Source organism: Cornus florida, unplaced genomic scaffold (genome assembly GCF_030987335.1).
Source record: "Cornus florida cultivar Cherokee Brave unplaced genomic scaffold, ASM3098733v1 CherokeeBrave_3.0.0_Hap2_Chr10, whole genome shotgun sequence".
NCBI classification, from domain to species: Eukaryota; Viridiplantae; Streptophyta; class Magnoliopsida; order Cornales; family Cornaceae; genus Cornus; species Cornus florida.
This window is the reverse complement of record NW_026775580.1, coordinates 21,166,627-21,187,348: the sequence shown is the minus strand read 5'-3', so window position 1 is coordinate 21,187,348 and position 20,722 is coordinate 21,166,627. Positions and strand designations below refer to the sequence as shown.

Below are 20,722 nucleotides of genomic sequence, written 5' to 3'. Positions count from 1 at the left end.
ATGTAGTTCTTCCCATTGAGTTTAACTGAAGTCATGGGAGAATGAAGACTTAATGTGGGAGAAAGCAAATATGAACTGGACGCCGTATTGAATCCAGAAAAACAGAGAAGAGAAAAAAAAAAAAAAAAAATTTGCAGAATTTGTATTCTGGCCGAACCTGGAAATGAGCCGGATCCGGGCAAATGGGTCGGATCTTGGGCAAACGGGTCGGATCTTGGGCAAACGGGCCGGATTTTGGGCAAACGGGCCGGATCTGGGCTATCCCTGGTTTAGTAAACTGGAATTGGAATAGCTATCCCAGGTTTAGTAAACCAGGGTTGGAATAGCATAACCGTGTAGCCAAACACGGGTCTTCTTTTTCACACCTTCACAAACACCGGTGTACAACGCGGTGGAGGCGATGGCAACCCAATCACAAGCAGCGGCTGCAACTTCCGGCCAAAAAAAAAACCAACCTCACCTCTGCAAATCGAGACAGCAGATGTCGGCGAGCTTGCTGACAACTAAAGAGGAGCTGCCGGCGACAACGAAGATATGACGAACAAGCTTCAGATCTGATGACGACGAACGAGGCTGCAGATCCGACTACGGTGAACAAGGAATTGCCGACGACGACGAATGAGAAGCTGTCGGCAGAGACACCAAAACCACAATCGTGATTCCGATTGCGATTCAGATCTTATACAAGAACAACCCACCTACTTACTCTCACACCCATGATCATTTTGCTCTGATACCATGTTCAGAATCGAGAGAGAGAGAGAGAGAGCGAAGCATATATTCTATATATTTAACACTCTAACCTAATAAGCCTGTGTAGGCTTATATATAAAGGGTACAAGTCTTGCATAATAACACAAGGGTCCTATTAACTAAATGTAATTACATAATGACCCAACATATATATATATATATATATATATATATATATATAAAACTTCTAACAATAAGTATTGGAATATGGATTTTAACCCGGTCTAGAGAATGTGGCATTGGCTTGCTCTTGAAGAAATTCAGAAGATTGACCTGTTAAAGGACAATTTCCGGCACGATGAGACGAATTAGAGCAGATTGAGCACACCTAATGTGGTAATGGGAGCATACCCCGCTACTAAGACTTGGTCAAATCTTCGGGTCAATGCTTCTATTTGAGTAGCTAACTCTCGAGTTTTCTCAATTTCAAACAGACTTTGTACCTTATGGAGACCAGGAGTGGACCTAAACCTAGAAGTAGAAGCATGTTGGATAGAATTCGTTATTATGTCACATTCATTGATGATTATTCCCGCTGCACATGGGTATATTTACTTAAAAAGAAATCTGAAGTTTTTCCCTGGTTCACTCAATTCCTCCAAATGATCAAAACTCAATATAAAACTGTTGTTAAGAATATTAGGTCCGACAATGGTCGTGAATATGTTTCCAATGAGTTTCAGTCTCAACTTAACCAACAAGGTATTCTTCATCAACTTACTTGTCCATATACCCTTGAACAAAATGGTGTGGCAGAACATAAAAACTACCAACTAATGTCAGTTGTTCGATGTCTTTTAAGTGGTATGAGTGTGCCAAAGTCATATTGGCACATGTCGGTTCTTACAACAATTTTTCTCATTAATCGTACCCCTGGTAGAGTATTAAATGGTAATGCCCCCTTACAAGTGCTTCAGCCTGATATTACTCTTTTTTTCATCATGCCTTGGGTGTTTGGATGTACATGTTTTGTCCAGAATCATAGCCCTTCTCGGACTAAACTTGATGACAAGGCCATCAAATGTATCTTTTTAGGACACTCTTCAATGTCAAAAGGTTACCGGTGTTATGATCTTGTACACAAACACATGTATCACTCTCTTGATGTCACCTTTCATGAGCATACCCTTTTTTATTGTTCTAACACTATCTGGTAGGAATCTTCTACTCTCGATCAAGAGGTTTCTCCTCTTGCTCGTCCTCTTCCTATTTTTCATGAAGAGTCTTCTCTTGTGATTTCCACACCCCCTTTGCAGGTCTATTCTTGCCGCCCTCGTGCTCCGCCTCCACTGCCTTCATTCTCCTTAGATACAGGTTTAGGTACATCTCCACTGTCTACTTTACATTTCCTGACCTGTTCTTGAGTTTCGGTATCCCACTTGGGACCACAAACCCCCTGCTCGATTTGGATTCGCTTGTAGTAGTGATCATCCTATTTCGCAGTATCTCTTATGATGGTCTTTTAGGGTCTTACCGAGCCTTTCTAGGCAAACTTGATTCCATTTCTATTCTTAGAAATGTCTCTGAGGCTCTCCGGAATCCCAATTAGATGTCTGCTATGATGGTAGAAATGGATGCGTTGTAGCAAAATGAAACATTGGAGCTTGTATCTCTCCCTCTTGGTGAAAAGACTCTCGGTTACAAATGGGTATTCAGTGTTAAATATCTGCCCGATGGCTCTATTAATCGGTATAAGGTCCGTTTGGTGGCTAAAAGGTTTATTCAGATTCCTGGTAAAGACTTTAATGATACCTTCGCTCTAGTGGCTAAATTAACCTCAGTTCTTTTGCTTGTCTCCCTGGTTGCCTCTCACAATTGGCCTCTTCATCAGCTTGATGTGAAGAATACTTTCCTTAACGGTGATCTTCTTGAGACTATTTATATGGATCCTCTACCTAGTTTTCGGGCTGTGGGGGAGTATGCTGGAAAGGTTTGTCGATTGCGGAAGTCTTTGTATGGGTTAAAACAATCTCCCATAGCTTGGTTCAGCTGCTTCAATGATATAATTCTATCCATGGAGTTTGTTTGATGTCATTCTGACCATACATGTTTTATCCACCGTTCCTCCACCGGTCGATATATAATTATTCTTGTCTATGTTGATGATATCATCATTACTGACAGTGTTATCCCTGGGATTGCTCAAGTAAAGCTTCAATTGGCTAAAGTTTTTGATGTGAAAGACCTTGGGCAGCTCAGATATTTCTTGGGAATTGAGGTTGCTAGATCTAAGCAGGGTATCTCTTTATCGCAAAGGAAGTATGTCTTGGATCTTCTTCGAGACATGGGTATGCTTGAATGTAAACCTGCTTCCACTCCTATGGATCCTAACAGTGTTGTTAAAGGCGCGCCTAGGCTCGAGGCTTAGGTTTAGCGCCTATTGTCATCCCAGGCTCACTGATGTTCACTAGGCGCGCGCCTCAGTTGCACCTCGTCTTGCTTATGAGGCGCGCTTCACTGATATTTGTTTTAAAAAATACGATTGTTCTATTTCTTAAGCCAAAAAGTGTACTTTTGGCAACTTAATAAACAAAAAAGAAATCTCAATCATACGATACAAGGAACTTTTGTTCAAAAGAATAAAAAAATAAGAAAGCCCAAGAGTCAAAGTGTTAACCGAACAACGATAGAATGAGATTGTGAGATGAAGACGAAGCCATGTCAGTTCCTTCTTCTTCTTCTTCATATATATATATATATTTTCCCTTGGATCTTTCCTCTCTTCTTATCTTTGTTTACATCTCTCTCTTTGTCTGGTTCTCTTTTCTTTCTTTCTGTCTTCTTCTTTTTTTTTTTTTTGTTAACATATTTATTTCTTTTTGTGCTTTGTTTTGCCATTAAAAAAAACACATTTTGCTTTGCCTTTCAAGAAAACAAATTTGTGCTATGTTTTATGATTGTTGGATGCTTGTATGGTTGATGGATTTACTTTTTTATATTTGATATTAATTTTTAGAATATTGATATGATTTATGAGATATGAATGTTATTATGGTATTTTAAATTTTCAATTGTGTGCCTCACTTCACTTAGGCGTGCGCCTTGCCGTGTGCCTCACGTCTAGGCTTTAAAGGACCTCTATCACCTTGCTGCTCCTTGGGCCTTTAATAACACTGGATTCTAATCTGAAGATCTCGGCTGAGTCTGGAGATCTCCTTTCTAATCCCTTGTAGTATCAGCGCTTGGTAGGAAGATTGTTTTATCTTACCAATACCCGTCCTGATTTGGTTTTTGCGGTTAATGTTTTGAGTCAGTTTATGCATGGTCTTTGCACAGCTCACATTGATGCAGTATATCATATTCTTCGATAACTCAAGTCCTGTCCTGGACTTGGATTATTCTATTCTTCTAGCAGGCAGGTTGGGCTATCCTGTTTCAGTGATGCAGACTATGATGGGTCCAAGACTGACAAATGTTCCACATCTGGCTTCTGTACTTTCTACGGAGACCATCTTATATCCTGGATAAGTAAGAAGCAACCTGTAGTTTCGAGATTTTCGGCAGAGGCTGAATATCGTGCCATGGCCCAGGGTACTTACGAAATTCTCTGGCTTCGATCTTTCTTGAAGGAGCTAGGGCTAAGTGAAAAACAGTCCTCTGACTTGTTTTGTGATAACAAGTCAGCTATCATGCTTCAGATTCTGTTCTTCACCAGAGGACTAAACATATAGAGGTGGACATTTTAGCAGAGAGAAGGTTCGTTCGGGAATCATTAAGCTGTGCTTTTTTCAGTCCTCTAATCAGTCGGCAGATGTGTTCACCAAATCCATTGGTCCATCTTTGCTTCATTCCTCGATTACCAAGTTGGGCTTGATTGATATCTTCACTTCAACTTGAGGGGGAGTGTTGAAATATCTGTATTATTATTATTATTATTTGTTTTTGTTAGCTATTTTCAGCTTTTTATTAGGTGTTTTATGTAAGATCCCTATTATCAAGGGATCACGTAGATAAGATTCTCGTAATCATGGGATCGCTTAGATAAGATCCCCATAATCAGGGGATTACGTAGATTTTGGCATATTTCCTGTTTTTCTTTGATTTGGTTTCCTTTCTTTGTACACTATTCTTATATATAAATATAGCTCTCGGCTCTTGGTTTGAGTAAGCTAAAATCCAAAACTTCTTCTTTTGTAAGTATAACACTTATTACAGGTACACCGGTTGAGAACTTTGCACTTCCTTGTTACAATCTACATACTTATTTTAAGCACGGGCACAAGATGCCAAGAGAAAGCCCAAGTATCCAATCAGACCCTCATATGTATATAAATCAAGTAGACACCCCTAGAAGTGATTTCCCCACATCCAAAACATTAGACAAATATAATCACTTCAGACTGACTTAGATATTCTGACTCATCAAAATAGTTCCAACATCAAAATAATAAATTTAACCTTCCATAATTCCAAATGGAAATGAAACTACTATTTGCTCTCAAATTAAATTGGCAACACCCAACACGTGTCCGCCTAAAAAATAAAAATAAAAATAAGAATAAAAATAAAAATAGTCCTTCCCAAGCAAGCAACATAGAAGTGATCTTTTCCAAGTAAGCTAAGTAACCAACACCTTATATGCACAACTTTAAAAATCAATATATAAATTCTATTTAGGCATCCAACACAACTCAATGCAAGTAAGAACAAGAACCAAATGACAATGCATAGTTTCATGTAATGGGAAAATAATGTATACCTAATTATATTTCATCTATGATGAAAAAGTTTAGCCTACCTCAAAGCTAAATCCGAAGTTACCAAGATTCAAGTATGTAGACGCGTAGAGAAAGTTGAGATGAACGCTTTTCATTCTTGGCCCACCAACAAATTCCTTCCGATTTGTCTTTTAAGAAAGGAATAGATGAAGAAGAAGGCTAGGGTTTATTTTTCTTGCTCTCTCTACGCTCATTGTTTCGTCTCTTTTTCTTTTATTTTCTTTTCGTTGATTTACTTTATATACACACGGTCAAATGAAACTCGTGGGAATCGAATTACAAAAGACAATTTTCACACATTTTGCTTTTAGTTCTTTTTTTTTTTTTTTTTTTTTTTTTTTTTTTTTTTTAAAAATACTGAAAAGGTCACGCACAGAAACATGTATCTCTTGGTATATTATGCTTGCTTATTCATTTAGCCTAAGCATGTACGCCGAGGCTACAATTGTAAAGGAAACTGAGATTCTTATTGGTTTCCAAAGAAATCAACACCACCCGACCCCCCCCCCCCTTTTTTTTTTTTTTTTTCTTCCCGTAACCTGTACAGAACCGTAAGTCACACTAGGTAAAGCTATAACCTAAAGGTACAGAACTGTAAGGAACCAGTGCGTTTTATGCTTTACCAAATAAATAAATAACTAAATAAGAGCAATAAAATATTCCTTTTCAACCTATTATTTCCCTTAATTGTAATTGCACCTCCAACAACAATATCACACAAATGCACCCAAACATTAATAAAAATTATAATAATCACAATAAATAAATGACATTTTTTTGTAAGAAGTCGGGTGAATCTGTGAACCATCTTCTCCTTCATTGCTCGGTGGCAAGGGATGTTTGGTCTATGTTCTTGGCGGATTTTGGTCTTCCATGGGTTTTCCCTTTTCCACCGTGGATATGTTAGAGACTTGGAAAGGGTGTATAGTGGAGAGCTGAGTCAGAGATGCTTGGAGGGCTACTCCCCTCTGTATTTGGTGGGGTCTGTGGTGTGAGAGGAATAGGAGATCCTTTGAGATAGAGGAGTCTCCTATTTGGTCTCTTAAATTCAATATTCTATCTACTTTATTCTTTTGGGTTAATGGGAGGGATTGTAACTCTATAGATTGTCTTTTGGACTTTGTGGATAACTTAAAAGTTATAATGCCGCCTTGGTCGGTTTTGTTTCCTCTGGGAGCGCTCCCCTTTTGAGCGCCTTTCTTCTATATAATCTTATTAAAAAAAAAAGAAAAGAAAAAAAAAAGAAGGTCTGTACATTAGCTCTGGCCTTGAACCCATTGAAACTTTGTTTTTGTTTTTCGTTAATTAACTGTGATACTTTATTGGCTTGGTTTTGGCCCTAAACTTCGTGGTTGATTTTGGACAGGGCCCTGGCCAGTTCATTTACATATATTGCCTTTGGATTGGGTTGACATGGGTGATTGGCCCAGCCTAGCCTGCTCAATGTGCAGCCCCTGCACATAGCTTTTATTACTCAAATCTCAGCTGCCTTTGCACTTGTTTGTTTAATGAAAATTGACTATTTGGGGGGCAGTTCATGTTGTTTGTTCACTTTGTAAATGATTTTACTGGATGGAAAAATATTTTTATGATGTGATCAAAGTGATCGACTGATCATATTTAGTTAATTAGATGATGAAATTTCAGCTAAATCTCCTAGACTCCCATATTGCCTTTATCTTTTGTGTTGGTATGCTATTTATCTATTTATTTTTTGATCTGTTTCCTGAAACTACATGTAGGTTTAGTGGTGCATTATCTCTAGAACTCACAAATGATCACCCAAACATGCGCATCATCCATAGAAAAGTTGCACTAATCCTTGGGCAATGGGTTTCTGAGGTATGTTATCTCAACGATTTGTATAGTACAGTCTTTGAAACTCTAATCTGCTATTCGCTCTGTGTGTGTACATGCATGTGTGTCTGATTTGACATTTTAAAACAAGGGTGCCGTGAAGAATAGTCACTTGTTGATATCTCTTCAATGTTTTGCTCAAATTTGACAGAAAATCAATTACTTATCACTTTTTCTCTTATCTGGATCTCTTTAATGTTTTGCTCTTAGAATCAGATAAGTCATAAAACTAAGTTGACGGGAACTTCCAGGTTGACTCTGATGGCTTCTATCCAAGGCAATCCTATCTGCCCATGATATTTTACATTTTCATATGTCCTTCCCATCAATGTTGAGTTCTCATGCCTGTCTTTATATCATAGGATTCCGTAGGCAAAATATTAAACATACATGGGTGTGGGGCTTACTTTTTTGACCTTTTATTAGTTAGAAGTAATGGTCAGTGACTGCATATGTTGTAGTGCAGCGCTTGATGACAGTTACTTTGAGGTTCCGAAATATTGATACATCCATCTGATATCTCGATAATAAGGATATTGAGCAGGTGTGTATTTTGTGGTGATATCTGCAACTTAAACGCAAGTTTATGATTTTAGAATGAGCCAAATACTTGAGTTTGCCTCGTGTTTGGCTTGCTAAGAGCTGGTTTTAGCCTTTTCAGTTTGTCTTTTGTTAGTTAAGCTTGAATTTTAAAGCCACAGTTTCCTAGAGGGAAAATGGAAGCGTGAAACGTTGTTCACAAAAAATCATAGAAAACAGGAAAGATGGGTGATACAAAATTAAATAAAAAACTTCCTTTTGTGTTTTTTTGGGCTTCGCTCCCCTTTTGAGCGTTTTTAATAAAATCTTACTTATCAAAAAAAAAAAAAAAAATTAAATAAAAAACTGATTGGGAATATTATGAATAAAATTTGTCAAAATTTATGTAAAACACACACAAAAGAAAAAAAGAAGGTAAATTAAATATTTTTGTTGGGAAATAATTAGGGATATTTTCAAGGTGGTATTTTTGGCAAAAAGCATCAAGAGTATAGCAAATAAGTAAAAGTTTGAGAATCATGTTTGTAGTAAGTTTTTCTGCGATTCCTGCTAGGTTCCTGAAAGTTCTTTACAAAGGATCAGAAGAAAGGGCTATCGACTCAATCCACCAGTCTGAATGCAGGTAATGAAAAGCCCAGACCTCCTTGCAGTTTAAAGTATTAAAGGGGATCCCTTCATATAAGAATTCCATCTCAGAGAGCAGCTGCAGTCGTTTTGAAATGGAAATGGATTGGAATTCAAGGAAATATCTATTGGTGAATTAAGTTAAAGGAAATAATTAATTGAGGCATTCCCAAAATATAGGATACTTGGGTGAAATTAAGGAGGAAAAGCAAGTTGATAAGTATAAAAACTATGTCAAGCAATACTTAACAAGTTTAAAAGATTCCAAATATTATAAAATAATAGGAGGAAATATTTTTACACACATCATAAGAAAAAGTACCATCTAAAGCAAAACAATAAGCAAGGTACAGTACTCTTTGAGATTGTTGTGCACAGAATCACAGATAAATATTTTGATAATTTTGTGTTCAGACTCTTCCAGAATGTTCCATTGGAAAAAAGTTAGTTTTTGGTGTGATGTTTGAATTTCTGTTTTCCACTGGTTTTATTAAGGTTTACTATGGTACCAATTTTTTTTTGATCACTACACAGATTTTAGAAACAAAATGAAATTCTTACATGTTCCCTACAGATCTTTCTGGAGTTTCTAAAATGTTCCTGAAACATTTTAAAATGATTTCCCTTAAAATGTCTTTGATATTTCATCCCGGTTTTCGAAACTGTTTTCTGCCCTCAAACAAGTATCTCGGCAACTACGTTACTATTATTATTATTTGGATAATTACAACTACACTATTTTAATTCTGGCTCATTCTAGTCTCATCAATAATCCCATTTTTCGCTTGATATGTCCATGCACATTATTTTTTGTTGTGAAATTAAGGATTTTGAAATACTACATTTGCTGAAAAGCCAAGTCTCCAACCAAATAAAAATGCTCGAAGGCTCTTTATTTTGAGGTCCGTTCTTTATTTTTCTGCCTGCCGGGTTTCATGGATCCATTTTCCCGTGGAAGACGGTGTGGCGTTCAAAGGCTCCTCGCAGAGTGGCGTTCTTTGCCTGGACTGATGGAGAGTCCGTGGATCACCTTCTTTTGGATTGCCCTGTGGCTTATGCCTGCTAGAGTCTTATTTTTGGTTTGTTCGGCGTTCAGTGGGTCATGCCTCGGTCCTCGAGGGATTTAATTGACGGTTGGAGAGGCTTCAGTGTGGGGGCCCATGTCCGGGACTTTTGGAGGCATCTCCCCTCAGTGTTTGGTGGTGTATTTGGAAGGAACGCAATAGAAGATCTTTTGAGGGGGAGGAATCTTCCATCGGGGTGCTGAAATTTACCATTATTAGTTCTATTTTTAGTTGGGTGATGGGGAGAAATTGTATATATTTAGATGAAATCAAGGATTTTTTGGGTTCCTTGGGTCCCTAGGGCCTTTCTTTGTACAGCTTTCGGGATGCGTTCCCCTCTTGAATGCTCTCTATTATACTCTATTTATATATAAAAAAAAAAAAAAATTCAATTTTCCTAGTTTTTGTGAAGAGTCGATCAACTGACTTTAGCAGTGCCAGAAATTTGTTTCTACTCATTGATGCACTCTTGAATTCAACTGAAAAAATATTTATCTTGGTCAAGTTGAGCTAGACAAATCTTTTCATATTCTACAGTTTTAGTCCTGCACCTACATTTCATCCAGCGCCCTCTGAATACTCCTTGGATTGTATAGTCCTACTAGGTTTCTGTTTGATTTTATTGTTGAGATTCTGTCAGATATCTGTAGTGGAATTGTATTAAGATTATTTGGCTTGACTGTTATTCAGATTATCACATATCTGTATTGGACTGCTATTCAGATTATCTGTATTAATTATATTGTTGATGGGTAGGTGTATTTGAGGGCTTCAAAGTCCCAGACCTTAACAATTGCTGTGGAAGATGTCCTTTTGTCCCTCTTTTGCTAGACACTTTTTTTTTTTGGTAGTTTTCATTCGAGTCACATTAAGGATAATTCCGTAAGTATGATGCATCCCACTTTTTCTGTATGGCACATCTGTGAGAGAATGAGTATGGTCAAAGTGATAATGATGCTATGGGAAAACGAGACTTTAAAGTGACGAAATGGGATAGGGATTTAAGAACATGTTGTTACTACTTAACATTGAGTTGTGGACCTGTGGTGTGCCACGTCACCTAATAATATGCTAAGACAAAAATGAGTTGAATAGAATAATCTTATGTAAAAGTGACTCTCACATGGCCTATTGAACAACATTAATGGATCGAGTGTTTGATTATATATAGGGAAGGTGTTAGTCACTCCATATTTCCACACTCGTGAATGGTTTCCGTATTATTATGGATGATTCCCTAAATGTGTTCGTGTTTGGAATGCATATAAAATGTTGTGAGATTCTTTATTACTTTATCCTTTGGAGTATTTGTGGTTTTGTACGTATTACAACAACCAATGCAACTGTGTACTTTGGCATCAAAGTGCATGGTGTAGGTGTCTCTTTGCTCTGTCAAAAGGATTTTTCTGCCACAGTACTAGTTTGTTTGTTTTTTTTTTTTCTAATTTGGTTTTGATGTTTGCACTCTTCACAGATTGTCGGTGACATAAGAAGACCAGCATACTGTGCTTTGATCAAATTGCTTCAGAACAAAGATCTAGCTGTCAGAGTATGGCGCATTAATAGGAATCATCAATCTTGCCCATCTCCGCAATTTATTCACAAGTTTCAGCTTTTTAATTTTCTTTTGACTTATCCATGTTTAATAATGCTTCCGTTTATTCAGCTGGCAGCTTGTCGGTCTTTGTCTTATGTTATTGAAGAAGCAAACTTCTCAGAGCAAGATTTTTCTGATCTTCTTCCACTGTGTTGGGATTTATGTTTTAAATTGGTGGAGGAAGTGCAGGAGTTCGATTCAAAGGTAAATTATTGCTGCTGGTAATTAGTTGCTAGAGTACTTACTTGTTGATTAATTATACTTCTTTATTTTCTTCTACTCCAGTTTGCACATTGATTACTGATCAATGCCTGCTCCCCTTGTCATGAGTTCCCCATAAAGATGGCTTAGGTATCTTATTGCATGGTTCATGCGCGTGTTGGCAGAAAATTCTGTCAAGGATACAATTATATAGGAGTAAAAATGTATTGCATATATATGGTACACATGGTTGTAACTATAATGGTTGATGCCAAGGCGATAAAATTGTGTATTTTGTCAAGCGTCAGTGTCACACCCCTAACCTAGGAATACAACCCATTTTGAAGTCCAGGGCTGATCAATTATTATGTCAACTTCATTAATCTCGTTGCATGGTCTAGGCCTAAATAAAATCGAATTAGCGTTTAATTGAGAAACTTTGAGTTTCAACCTCTCTGACTTGATAAATCCATTGCATAAAACACAAGTCCAAATTTCTTGAATTGAATCTATAAATACTAGACCTATCCGGGATTCTTGGAAAAATAATCAAATACCAAAACTCTCATTTTATATTTATTAAGAAATTCCAAGTCGCCATCAACTTTCTGTCAGGTTCCTGACATAGAAATACTTTCTTTAAATTATTGAGATTTATATACTAGGATTTTAGTGACAAGGTCTGTATTTCTCGATGGTGGACTTCCTAAGCTTTCCAACCAGATACAGTAAATTATTGTTTGATGTCATTAGGCCCTTCAATTATTTCCTAAAATCAAGTCATTTGTTTGCCTGAATATTCTGATGAACCCAGGAAGATTTTCTAAATTCTAGATTAATTAATTACTGGTCTCTATCTCACACAACTATTTCCGACCAGATTGGTGTTTTAATTTGACAGCAAATATCTTTTGAAATTAAAACAAAAACTTGAATTGTTCTATCTAATATAGAGCACAACTTATTTCTAGGTAATAAAGATAGCCAGTTTGTTGCATATTTCTCCAAATTCGGCATATAAAAATGGGGAGGCGATATTCACACTTTCCTTTTTAATAAAAGCATTCCAATTTTAAAATGAAATGCCATTTGTGTCCCTAATTAATTTTTTTATTTTTATTTTATTTTTTATTGATAAGTAAATATTGTATAAAGAGCGTTCAAAAGGGGAATGCATCCCTCAAAACTACAAAAGGCCAAATAGGGCCTCTAAACCCTCAACGAACCCAAAAGATCTACAAACTCCTCTATGGATTCTATTTCTCCCAAGAACCCAACAAAAAAGGGTGCTAATAATACAAAAAGGGTGCTAATAATGGAGAACTTCAACGTACCAATAGGATTCTCCTTTCCTTCGAAGGACCTCCTATTTGTCTCAAGCTATTAACACCACCATACGCATAAAGGAGAAACCCTGCAGAAATCACGGACTTGGGCCCCCCACTGTACAACCTCTCCAAGCCTTTGGAAGACTTGGGCATAACCCACTCAACCCCAAACAAACCCAACAACAAAATCCAGCAATCCTGTGCTACTGGGCAATGCAAAAGAAGGTGATCAACCGTTTCCTCATCATTCTTACCCATAAAGCACCAATTGACTACAATCTGTTTTCTCCTCTTAAGGTTATCCTGGGTCAAGATCTTCCCCAAGATGGATGTCCACGCAAAATGCCATTTTTAGAGGAGCCTTCGAATGCCAAATAGCCCTCTAGGGAAAGGGGGCCCTTGGAGCATTTGAAAGACACCTATAAAGAGACCTAACATCAAAGCGACCCTAAGAGAAGGAATCCACACCCAAGAGTCAGAAACATCTCCCACAATCTCCTAGCGATACAGAAGCTCAAAAAAAGTAGTAGCATCCTCTATCTCCCAATCCAGAAAATGACTTGAGAAACCAAGGTCTCAAACCGTTCTCCCACTATCGAGACGATAGCAGTCGACTACCAAGGCATGTTTATCCGTAGTCCGGAAGAGTATAGGAAAAGTGAGTGCAAGAGGACGGTCATCACACCAAATGTCCTCCCAAAAGCGGATTCTCCTGTCCCTAATTTGAAACATAATGTGTAGAAAATTCATCCCACCCCTTCCGAATGAATTTCCGAACCCCAACTCCACTAGGGATTGTCACCTTTGAAGAGCACCAACCTCCTCTCAACTCCCCAAATTTTCTCCCAATCACTCTCCTCCAAAGTTTGTGCGAATATCAGCTCCCCAAAAAGTTCATAAAGACAAAAAAGAAAGAAGGGAGTGCAAATATCACCTCCCCAAAATGTTCATATTTGAAAATTCACTTCAGCTTGATTGATTTTCTGTTTATTAGTGTTATGGCTACCCAACAAAAAGAAAAATAAATTGTGAATGACTTAGTCTATGTCTATTTCATTTTATCCGGAAGAGGATAGTTTGTAGATTCACTTGGATGTCATATCTATGACCTGGGCTACGTTTTCTTGGGAATTTGAACATTTCTCTAACAGACTCATCTCAACAAAACTTTTTCCCAACTAATTGGAATCAGCTACATGAATCCCTTTCCATTATCCTCTAGTATGGACACAACATCAGTCAAACCATATGTTACCATATCTTTCCTTACTACTCTATTCATGTTAATTTATATCTTCCCCTTTCCCTAGCAGCATTACCTTCAATGTGGACAATGTCGCTCTTGACTCTTCCTAACTGGTGCACTTAGTGGTCTTCTTTGCGCATATTGAAACCATCTTAATCGATATTCTCCCATTTCATTTCCAATTGCTGCTATTTGAAATGTTTCACACTTTATTTCCAATTGTTGCTACTTCAACCGTTTCACGAATGTATTCATTTTTTAGTTCTATCATTTATTGTCCTGCTGCACATCCGTCTCAATATTCGTATGTCCCACACTTTATGTATATGTTGTTTCCTAGTTGCACAACATTTTGTCCATAAAAACGGTTGGTTTAATAGTTATTCTGTAGAATTTGCCTTTCAATCTTAGTGAGATGTGCTGATTGCACGATATATTAGACTCATTTAGCGTTGATTTCATGATTAATATCATCTTTAGTTTCTCCTTCATTTTGAATAATAGAGCCTAAGTAGTGTAAATGTTCCCCATTTTGGTATGTCTTAATTTTTAAGCTTCACTACATCCTATTTCTTTTTCTAATATTAACTAATGTCACACTTCATATATTCAATTTTATTCCTACATATTTTAAATTATGTTAATTATAGAGCTTCCCTTTAAACCTCCTGTTTAGCACTAATGCTTTCTCTACTTTCATCATTTAAAACAATATCATCAGCAAATAACATACAAAAGTACAAATGGAATCTCATCCTGAATGTCTCATTAGTTCATCCATAACTATGAAAAAAGGTATGTGTTCAATGCTAACTCATGATGTAAGCCTATAGAAATTGAAAACTGAAAATTTAATTGATCCCCTTACAGTCATTTAAACTATAGTCACACTTTCATCATGCTTTTCTTTTATCATGTCAATATAGTCCTTTTTGACTTGTTTCTTTTCTAAAATTCTTCATAGCGGATCTATAGGTACCCTATCATAGGCTCTATTGTTGACCTGCTTGACACAAGTCCAAGTTGATTTTCTATCACTTCTGTTTTTGTCTTAATCATTCATTCACTCTCTCTCAAAGTTTCACATATATATATATATATATATTTGATAGATAAGAAAGATTTCATAAAAACGCTCAAAAGGGGAGCGCTCCCAAAACATACAACTGCCGTCCATGACGACACTATAGCTTTAAGCTATCAACATCCAAAAGACAATCCACTGACATACAATCCCGCCCATTTACCCAAAAGAATAAAGAAGAAAGTATACCATACTTAATAGCCCAAATAGGAGACTCCACACCCTCAAAATATCTCTTATTTCTCTATCGCTACAAATCCCACCATATACACGGGAGTAGCCCTCCAAGAATCTCTGACTCGGCTCTCCACTATACACCCTCTCCAAGTCTCAAGCAAGTCGACCGCATATTCTGAGAACACCCATGTAATACCAAACGCAACCAAAAACAAAGACCAAACATCCCTTGCCATCGAGCAATGAATAAGAAGATGGTTGACAGATTCCCCCGTCTTCTTACACATGTAGCACCTGTTACCCACAACTTGACTTCTTCTTCTATGATTATCAATAGTGAGGATGCTTCCCAAAGCAGCTGTCCACGAGAAAAGAGCTACCTTCAGTGGTGCTTTCGTCCTCTAAATAGCTTTCCAAGGAAAAGTGGGGCCAGGAATCTCCACCATACTAAAATAGAAGGACTTGACCTCGAATACCCGACCACCACTTGGCTATAGACGAAGCTAGAAGATCTGTAACCCCCAATGGTTTCCAATCATGAAACTGTCTACGGAACCGCATATCCCAAGTCACCCTTCCATTATCAAGGCGCCAATAATTGGCAACTATAGCATCTCTATTCACAACAATCTAGTAAATTTGAGGGAACCTACGGGCCAAAGCCAAATCCCCACACCATATGTCTTCCCAAAACCTGCCATTTCTTCCACTTTGAACCTTGAATTGAATCCTTTTAGAAAATTCATCCCAACCTCTACGAATAAGTTTCCAAAAGCCCATACCCACTGGGAATCTAACCTCCCTAGATTGCAACCCTACTTCACTCTCCCCGTAATGATAAGCGATGACATGCCTCCAAAGCTTGATCCTTTCTCTCCCAAATCTCCACAACCACTTGCCCAACAACGCCTTATTAAATACATCCAGCCTTCGAATGACCAAACCCCCCATTTTAATAGGGGAACACACTTTATTCCAGTCAACCAAGTGATACTAGAACTTCTTCTAAATAACATCAAGTCTTCTAACAATTGTCTTAGGAGTCGGAAAAAGCAACAAAAAATAGGTCGGGAGGCTTGAGAGTGTGCTTTTCATAAGGGAGAACTCGGGAAGCCACCGAAGGAAACTTGCCATGGTACAGCCGCGGCCGGAGTCCACTGCTTCGACCACTCACCGGAGTCATTAACTCCGGTGAAATCCTCTACTACTTTCCTTTCTTATGTTCTCTTTCTCTATTGGCTTCGTTGTTTTGTTGGTTGTGGACTTGTTCATGAAAGCGCTCGATGGTCAGAAGTTGTCGTATTTGGAGGTTGCCCGTCTTCCTTGTCTGGATTTGAAAGGGGAGGCGGAACGAATTTCTTCTCAGAAGGATCATGTGTTTAAGGTGGATAATCTCAGCACTTCCTCTTGCGAATAGGTTCTTAGGGCTTGCTTTGTTGTGCGTTTTGACAAAGAGGTGGGATCCTTGGAAGAGATTGAAGATTGGGCCACGAAGACCTGGTTGATTTCGGGCAGGGTTAGGGTTAACTCCTTGCTGGACGGGCTTTTGTTGTTCCGGTTCCTGTCGGCGTTGGAGGCTTATAAGGTCCTTGATTGGGGTAAGAAAGTTTTGGGTGAGGCTCAGCTCTTCATCGATCTCTGGTACCACAGGGTTGGGTGCTCCGGTTTGTGGTTAAGGAATAATTTCCAGCGAGTCATTTTGTATGGTATGCCGTTGCATCTTTGGTGCCAAAAGCTTTTCGTCGCCATTGGTGATGCGTGTAGAGGTTTTCGGGAAGTGGAGGCCTTCTAGATGAGCGACACAGAAAGGATTGTGATCACTGTGGCTGATGGTGGTGTGATTCTAGCGAGTATAGTGGTGGAGGATGGTCAGTTGGCGTTCAGAATCTCGTTATCTGAAGAAATTGCTCCAACCATGGTCCCGCTGACTGGGACTTCTTCCGGAAAAGGTGTCTTGGGACCAACGGCGGCGTCGGCTGCCTCCCGTCCAGTTCGTAGATCTAGTGGTGGAGGTAGATCTAAGTCGGAGCTCCAAAAGGTGGAGGTGCAGCACAGTCGGACTCAAGGTCAGGGACGTGGGAGACGCCACGCGCCTCAGGCGAGTGGCAGTGGGAAGGAAACTCCTGTGACACATGGTTGGAGGAGAAACGACGCCCGTTGTGAGTGGAAGACAGCTGCTCCGCCACGTGCTGAGCCACGTGATCCTCGGCATTTTTTGAATTCTAATTCTTTTGGGCCTGATGGGGTTGGGCCGTTTCAACGTGGGGCTCATATTGAGGGCTCGAAAGGGACTGGGAGGGATAAGCATGAGTGGGGTGGATGCCTCAAGCTTTCTGGGCCTCTTGTTGTTGCTGGACCAGCCCCGGTTAAGCCAAGATTGGCTAAGGAGAGGGTGGTTAAATGGGGCCCAAATAAAAGCCTTTCAATTTCACTTCAAGGTGGGCAACCCAATTCAGGAATGAACCACAACCATTCTTTTCAAGAACCTCATCTGGACATGTCGCAGAGAAGCTCGGCATCACGTTCTTGGTCGAGGAGAGAAAAAGCGAACTTGAGCATGACGAAGGGGGATGGGGTCTGTCCGAAGACTTTTCGGCATGGATCGTGTTGTTAGAACCGGCTCTCGGGTAACGGATTTGATCTTCTTCAGTCTGGGTTTTTGGGTGATGATGAAAATGGAGACCGTGAGTCCATGAAGGAGGATGGTCTCTCTTGGAATCTTTTGAAGCAACCTAGAAAGAAATGGACTAGAAAGGACAAACAGAAGTGGGTCGCCCATAAGGATTCTCATTCGTGTCCAGGTAAGTCTTCTTATTCTCATGTCTGGAACTCTCTGTCAGCTTCTTTTCCTTCTTGTACTCCTTCTTGTGAGTTGTTGAGAAGCAAAGGGGAGGAGGTTTTTGTTGGGAGGCAGCAGATGTTGTCGCCTGGTCTTGAGGGTGACTCGGTGGATGCGATGAGCTCTACGGTTGGTTCTGATTTTGGGGATGTTGGGTCGTCAGAAAGGGATGGGATGGTTTGTTTCTCTGGTGACAGGGATTTCAACTGGTTTTGTGCCGGGTTTGCTGAGACATGCTTGGAGTTTTCTTCCGTGTCTCGATTTAATGATTCCTCAGGGGAGGAAATGGGCAGGTCGGCTAAGCTTCTTTTGAGTGGAACGGCAAGGCCTTGTTCTCCTCTAAAATATGGTCCAGTGACTTGTTTGAAGGGTTCTGTGCCTGATTTGGTGACTGTTTGTATGGGCAAAGATATCCGTATTTCCCTCAGCGATGAATCAGCCTCTCTTTTGGTAAAGGAGCTGCAGAAGCACAGATTTTCGCCTGATGATCAAACTGTTGACTGCAATCCGGACCCTTTCATCCTGGATGGTGTATTGGATTATGGTGAGGAATGGTCTTCTCATGTTGAGGAGGCAGTGGTGGACAAGGGAGGTGAGGGAGATGGGAGTAGGTCTCTTGATCTGATGATGTGGGAGGAGGAGGGTCATACTAACTTGGGGGTGGTGGACCCATTGGCTATTGTTCTTCCAGAGGATTTGGGCAGTAAGGAGTGTAGACAAGAAGCTGAGGATACTGGAAAGGAATGGGTCAAGGCTAATATTGGGGTCACTAGTGAACTTCTGGGTGTCTCTTGCAAAGGCAATCGGGATCAGGCCTTAGCAATTGTTCAGGCCACGGCAGAGGGGAGAGAGGGGGAGATGATTCAATTTTCCAGAAGGAGGAGAAGAACCTTTCTCCGTGGATAGGGGAAAGGGAGCTTAAGAATTTGTGTTTTGATGTGAATTATGATAGGGTGATTAAGGGGGTGAAGGAGAGGGGGAGTGTTAAGGGAGGAGGGAGGGGTAAGGGGGAGATGGGGGTGAGTGTTTCCTTATGAAGCTACGACTTTTATCTCGGAATGTCCATGGCCTTAATGGTCCGGGCAAGCGAAAGGTGGTGAAGATGGCGGTGAGGAAATGGGGGGTGCATTTGGTGCGTCTTCAAGAAACAAAGATTGATTCTATGACTGATCGGGTGGTGAAGAGTTTGCGGGGTAACCGGTTTGTTGAGTGGGAGGCGTTGGATTCTGTTGGGACTTCAGGCGGTGTTCTTATTATGTTGGATAGAAGGTGGATGTCTAAGGTAGATGTTTTTAGGGGGATTTTTTCTCTGTCTTGTGCCTTTGTGATGGAGGAGGATGGTTTCACTTGGGGCTTTTCTGGGGTGTATGGGCCGGTTGATGATGATGTGAGGGATGGTTTTTGGGAGGAGTTGAGTGGGGTGAAGGAAAGGTGGTCTTTTCCTTGGTGCGTGGTAGGTGATTTTAATGTGGTTAGGTCCCCGACGGAGAGAACAGGAGGTCCGTGGAATCAGGCTATGATGCACTTTTCTGGCTTTATTGATGGTCAACAACTTATTGATCTTCCTCTTGAGGGAGCTTCTTTCACTTGGTCCAGTGGAAGGGAAGCACCAACTTTCTCTCGCCTTGATAGATTTTTGATTTTCGGTGACTGGGAAGAGAAGATCCCGGATGTTGTTCAGGCTGTGTTGGCTAGTGTGACTTCGGATCACATTCCTTTGGTTTTAGACTGTGGAGGGTTGAGATCTCATTGCACTCCTTTTAGATTTGAGAATATGTGGCTTCGTGCGGATAACTTCGAAGGACTTGTGCATTCTTGGTGGGAGGAGAACTTGGTGGTGGGTATGTCGAGTTTTATTCTTGCAGGAAAGCTTCGTATTCTGAAAAATAATCTCAAAAGGTGGAATAAGGAGGTTTTTGGGAGTTTGGAGTGGAGAAAGAATAGGGCTTTGGCTGATATTGCCGAGATTGATAGACTAGAAGGGGAGGGTGTTCTTTCTGAATCTCAACGTAGTAGGAGAGCAGCTTGTCAGGCAGAATGTGTGGAGATTGCAGTTTTGGAGGAAATTTCGTGGCGACAGAAATCTTGGGCCTTATGGCTCAAAGAGGGAGACCGGAATACCAAGTTTTTCCATAGAACTGCTAATGCTCATAGGAGGAATAATTACATTGGGCGGATGTGTGTGGATGGTGCGGTTTTGACTACGGAGGAGGAGGTGCGTAGCGGTATTGTCTCTTTCTACCAAAAGCTTTATTCTAAGCCTCTTCGATGGAGGCCACGTCTTGATGATCTTCACTTTGATTCTATTTTTGCCTTGGAAAGAGATGCGTTGGAAAATCCTTTTTCGGAGGAAGAGGTGCTAAAGGCTCTTAAGAGCTGTAATGGTGATAAGGCTCCAGGCCGACGGCGTTACTATGAGATTTCTGTTGGAGAGCTGGGAGGTGGTCCGGTACGAGGTTATGGGCACTTTTCATGAGTTTCATTCCACGGGGTGGTTTGAGAAATCACTGAACGCATCTTTTATTGCCCTTATACCTAAGAAGGGTGGTGCTTCTAACATTCAGGATTTTCGACCAATCAGTCTGATTGGATGCATTTACAAGCTCATCGCAAAAGTCCTTGCGTTTCGATTGAGGGAGGTTTTGGATGGAGTTATCTTTGAGTCTTAGAATGCTTTGATTAGGGGTAGACAAA

At 39.8% G+C, this 20,722-nt stretch overlaps 1 protein-coding gene across 1 annotated transcript in view; it reads left to right on the top strand.

Annotated features, from left to right (window-relative positions):
- The window catches only part of LOC132279029 (uncharacterized), a 102,387-nt gene that overhangs the window by 42,013 nt on the left and 39,652 nt on the right, over window positions 1-20,722 (top strand). The window contains exons 11-13 of the mRNA XM_059780943.1: window positions 7,214-7,313; window positions 11,031-11,105; window positions 11,223-11,357. Coding sequence (XP_059636926.1) covers window positions 7,214-7,313; window positions 11,031-11,105; window positions 11,223-11,357 — 310 coding nt within the window. The remainder of the gene's footprint in view (window positions 1-7,213; window positions 7,314-11,030; window positions 11,106-11,222; window positions 11,358-20,722) is intronic.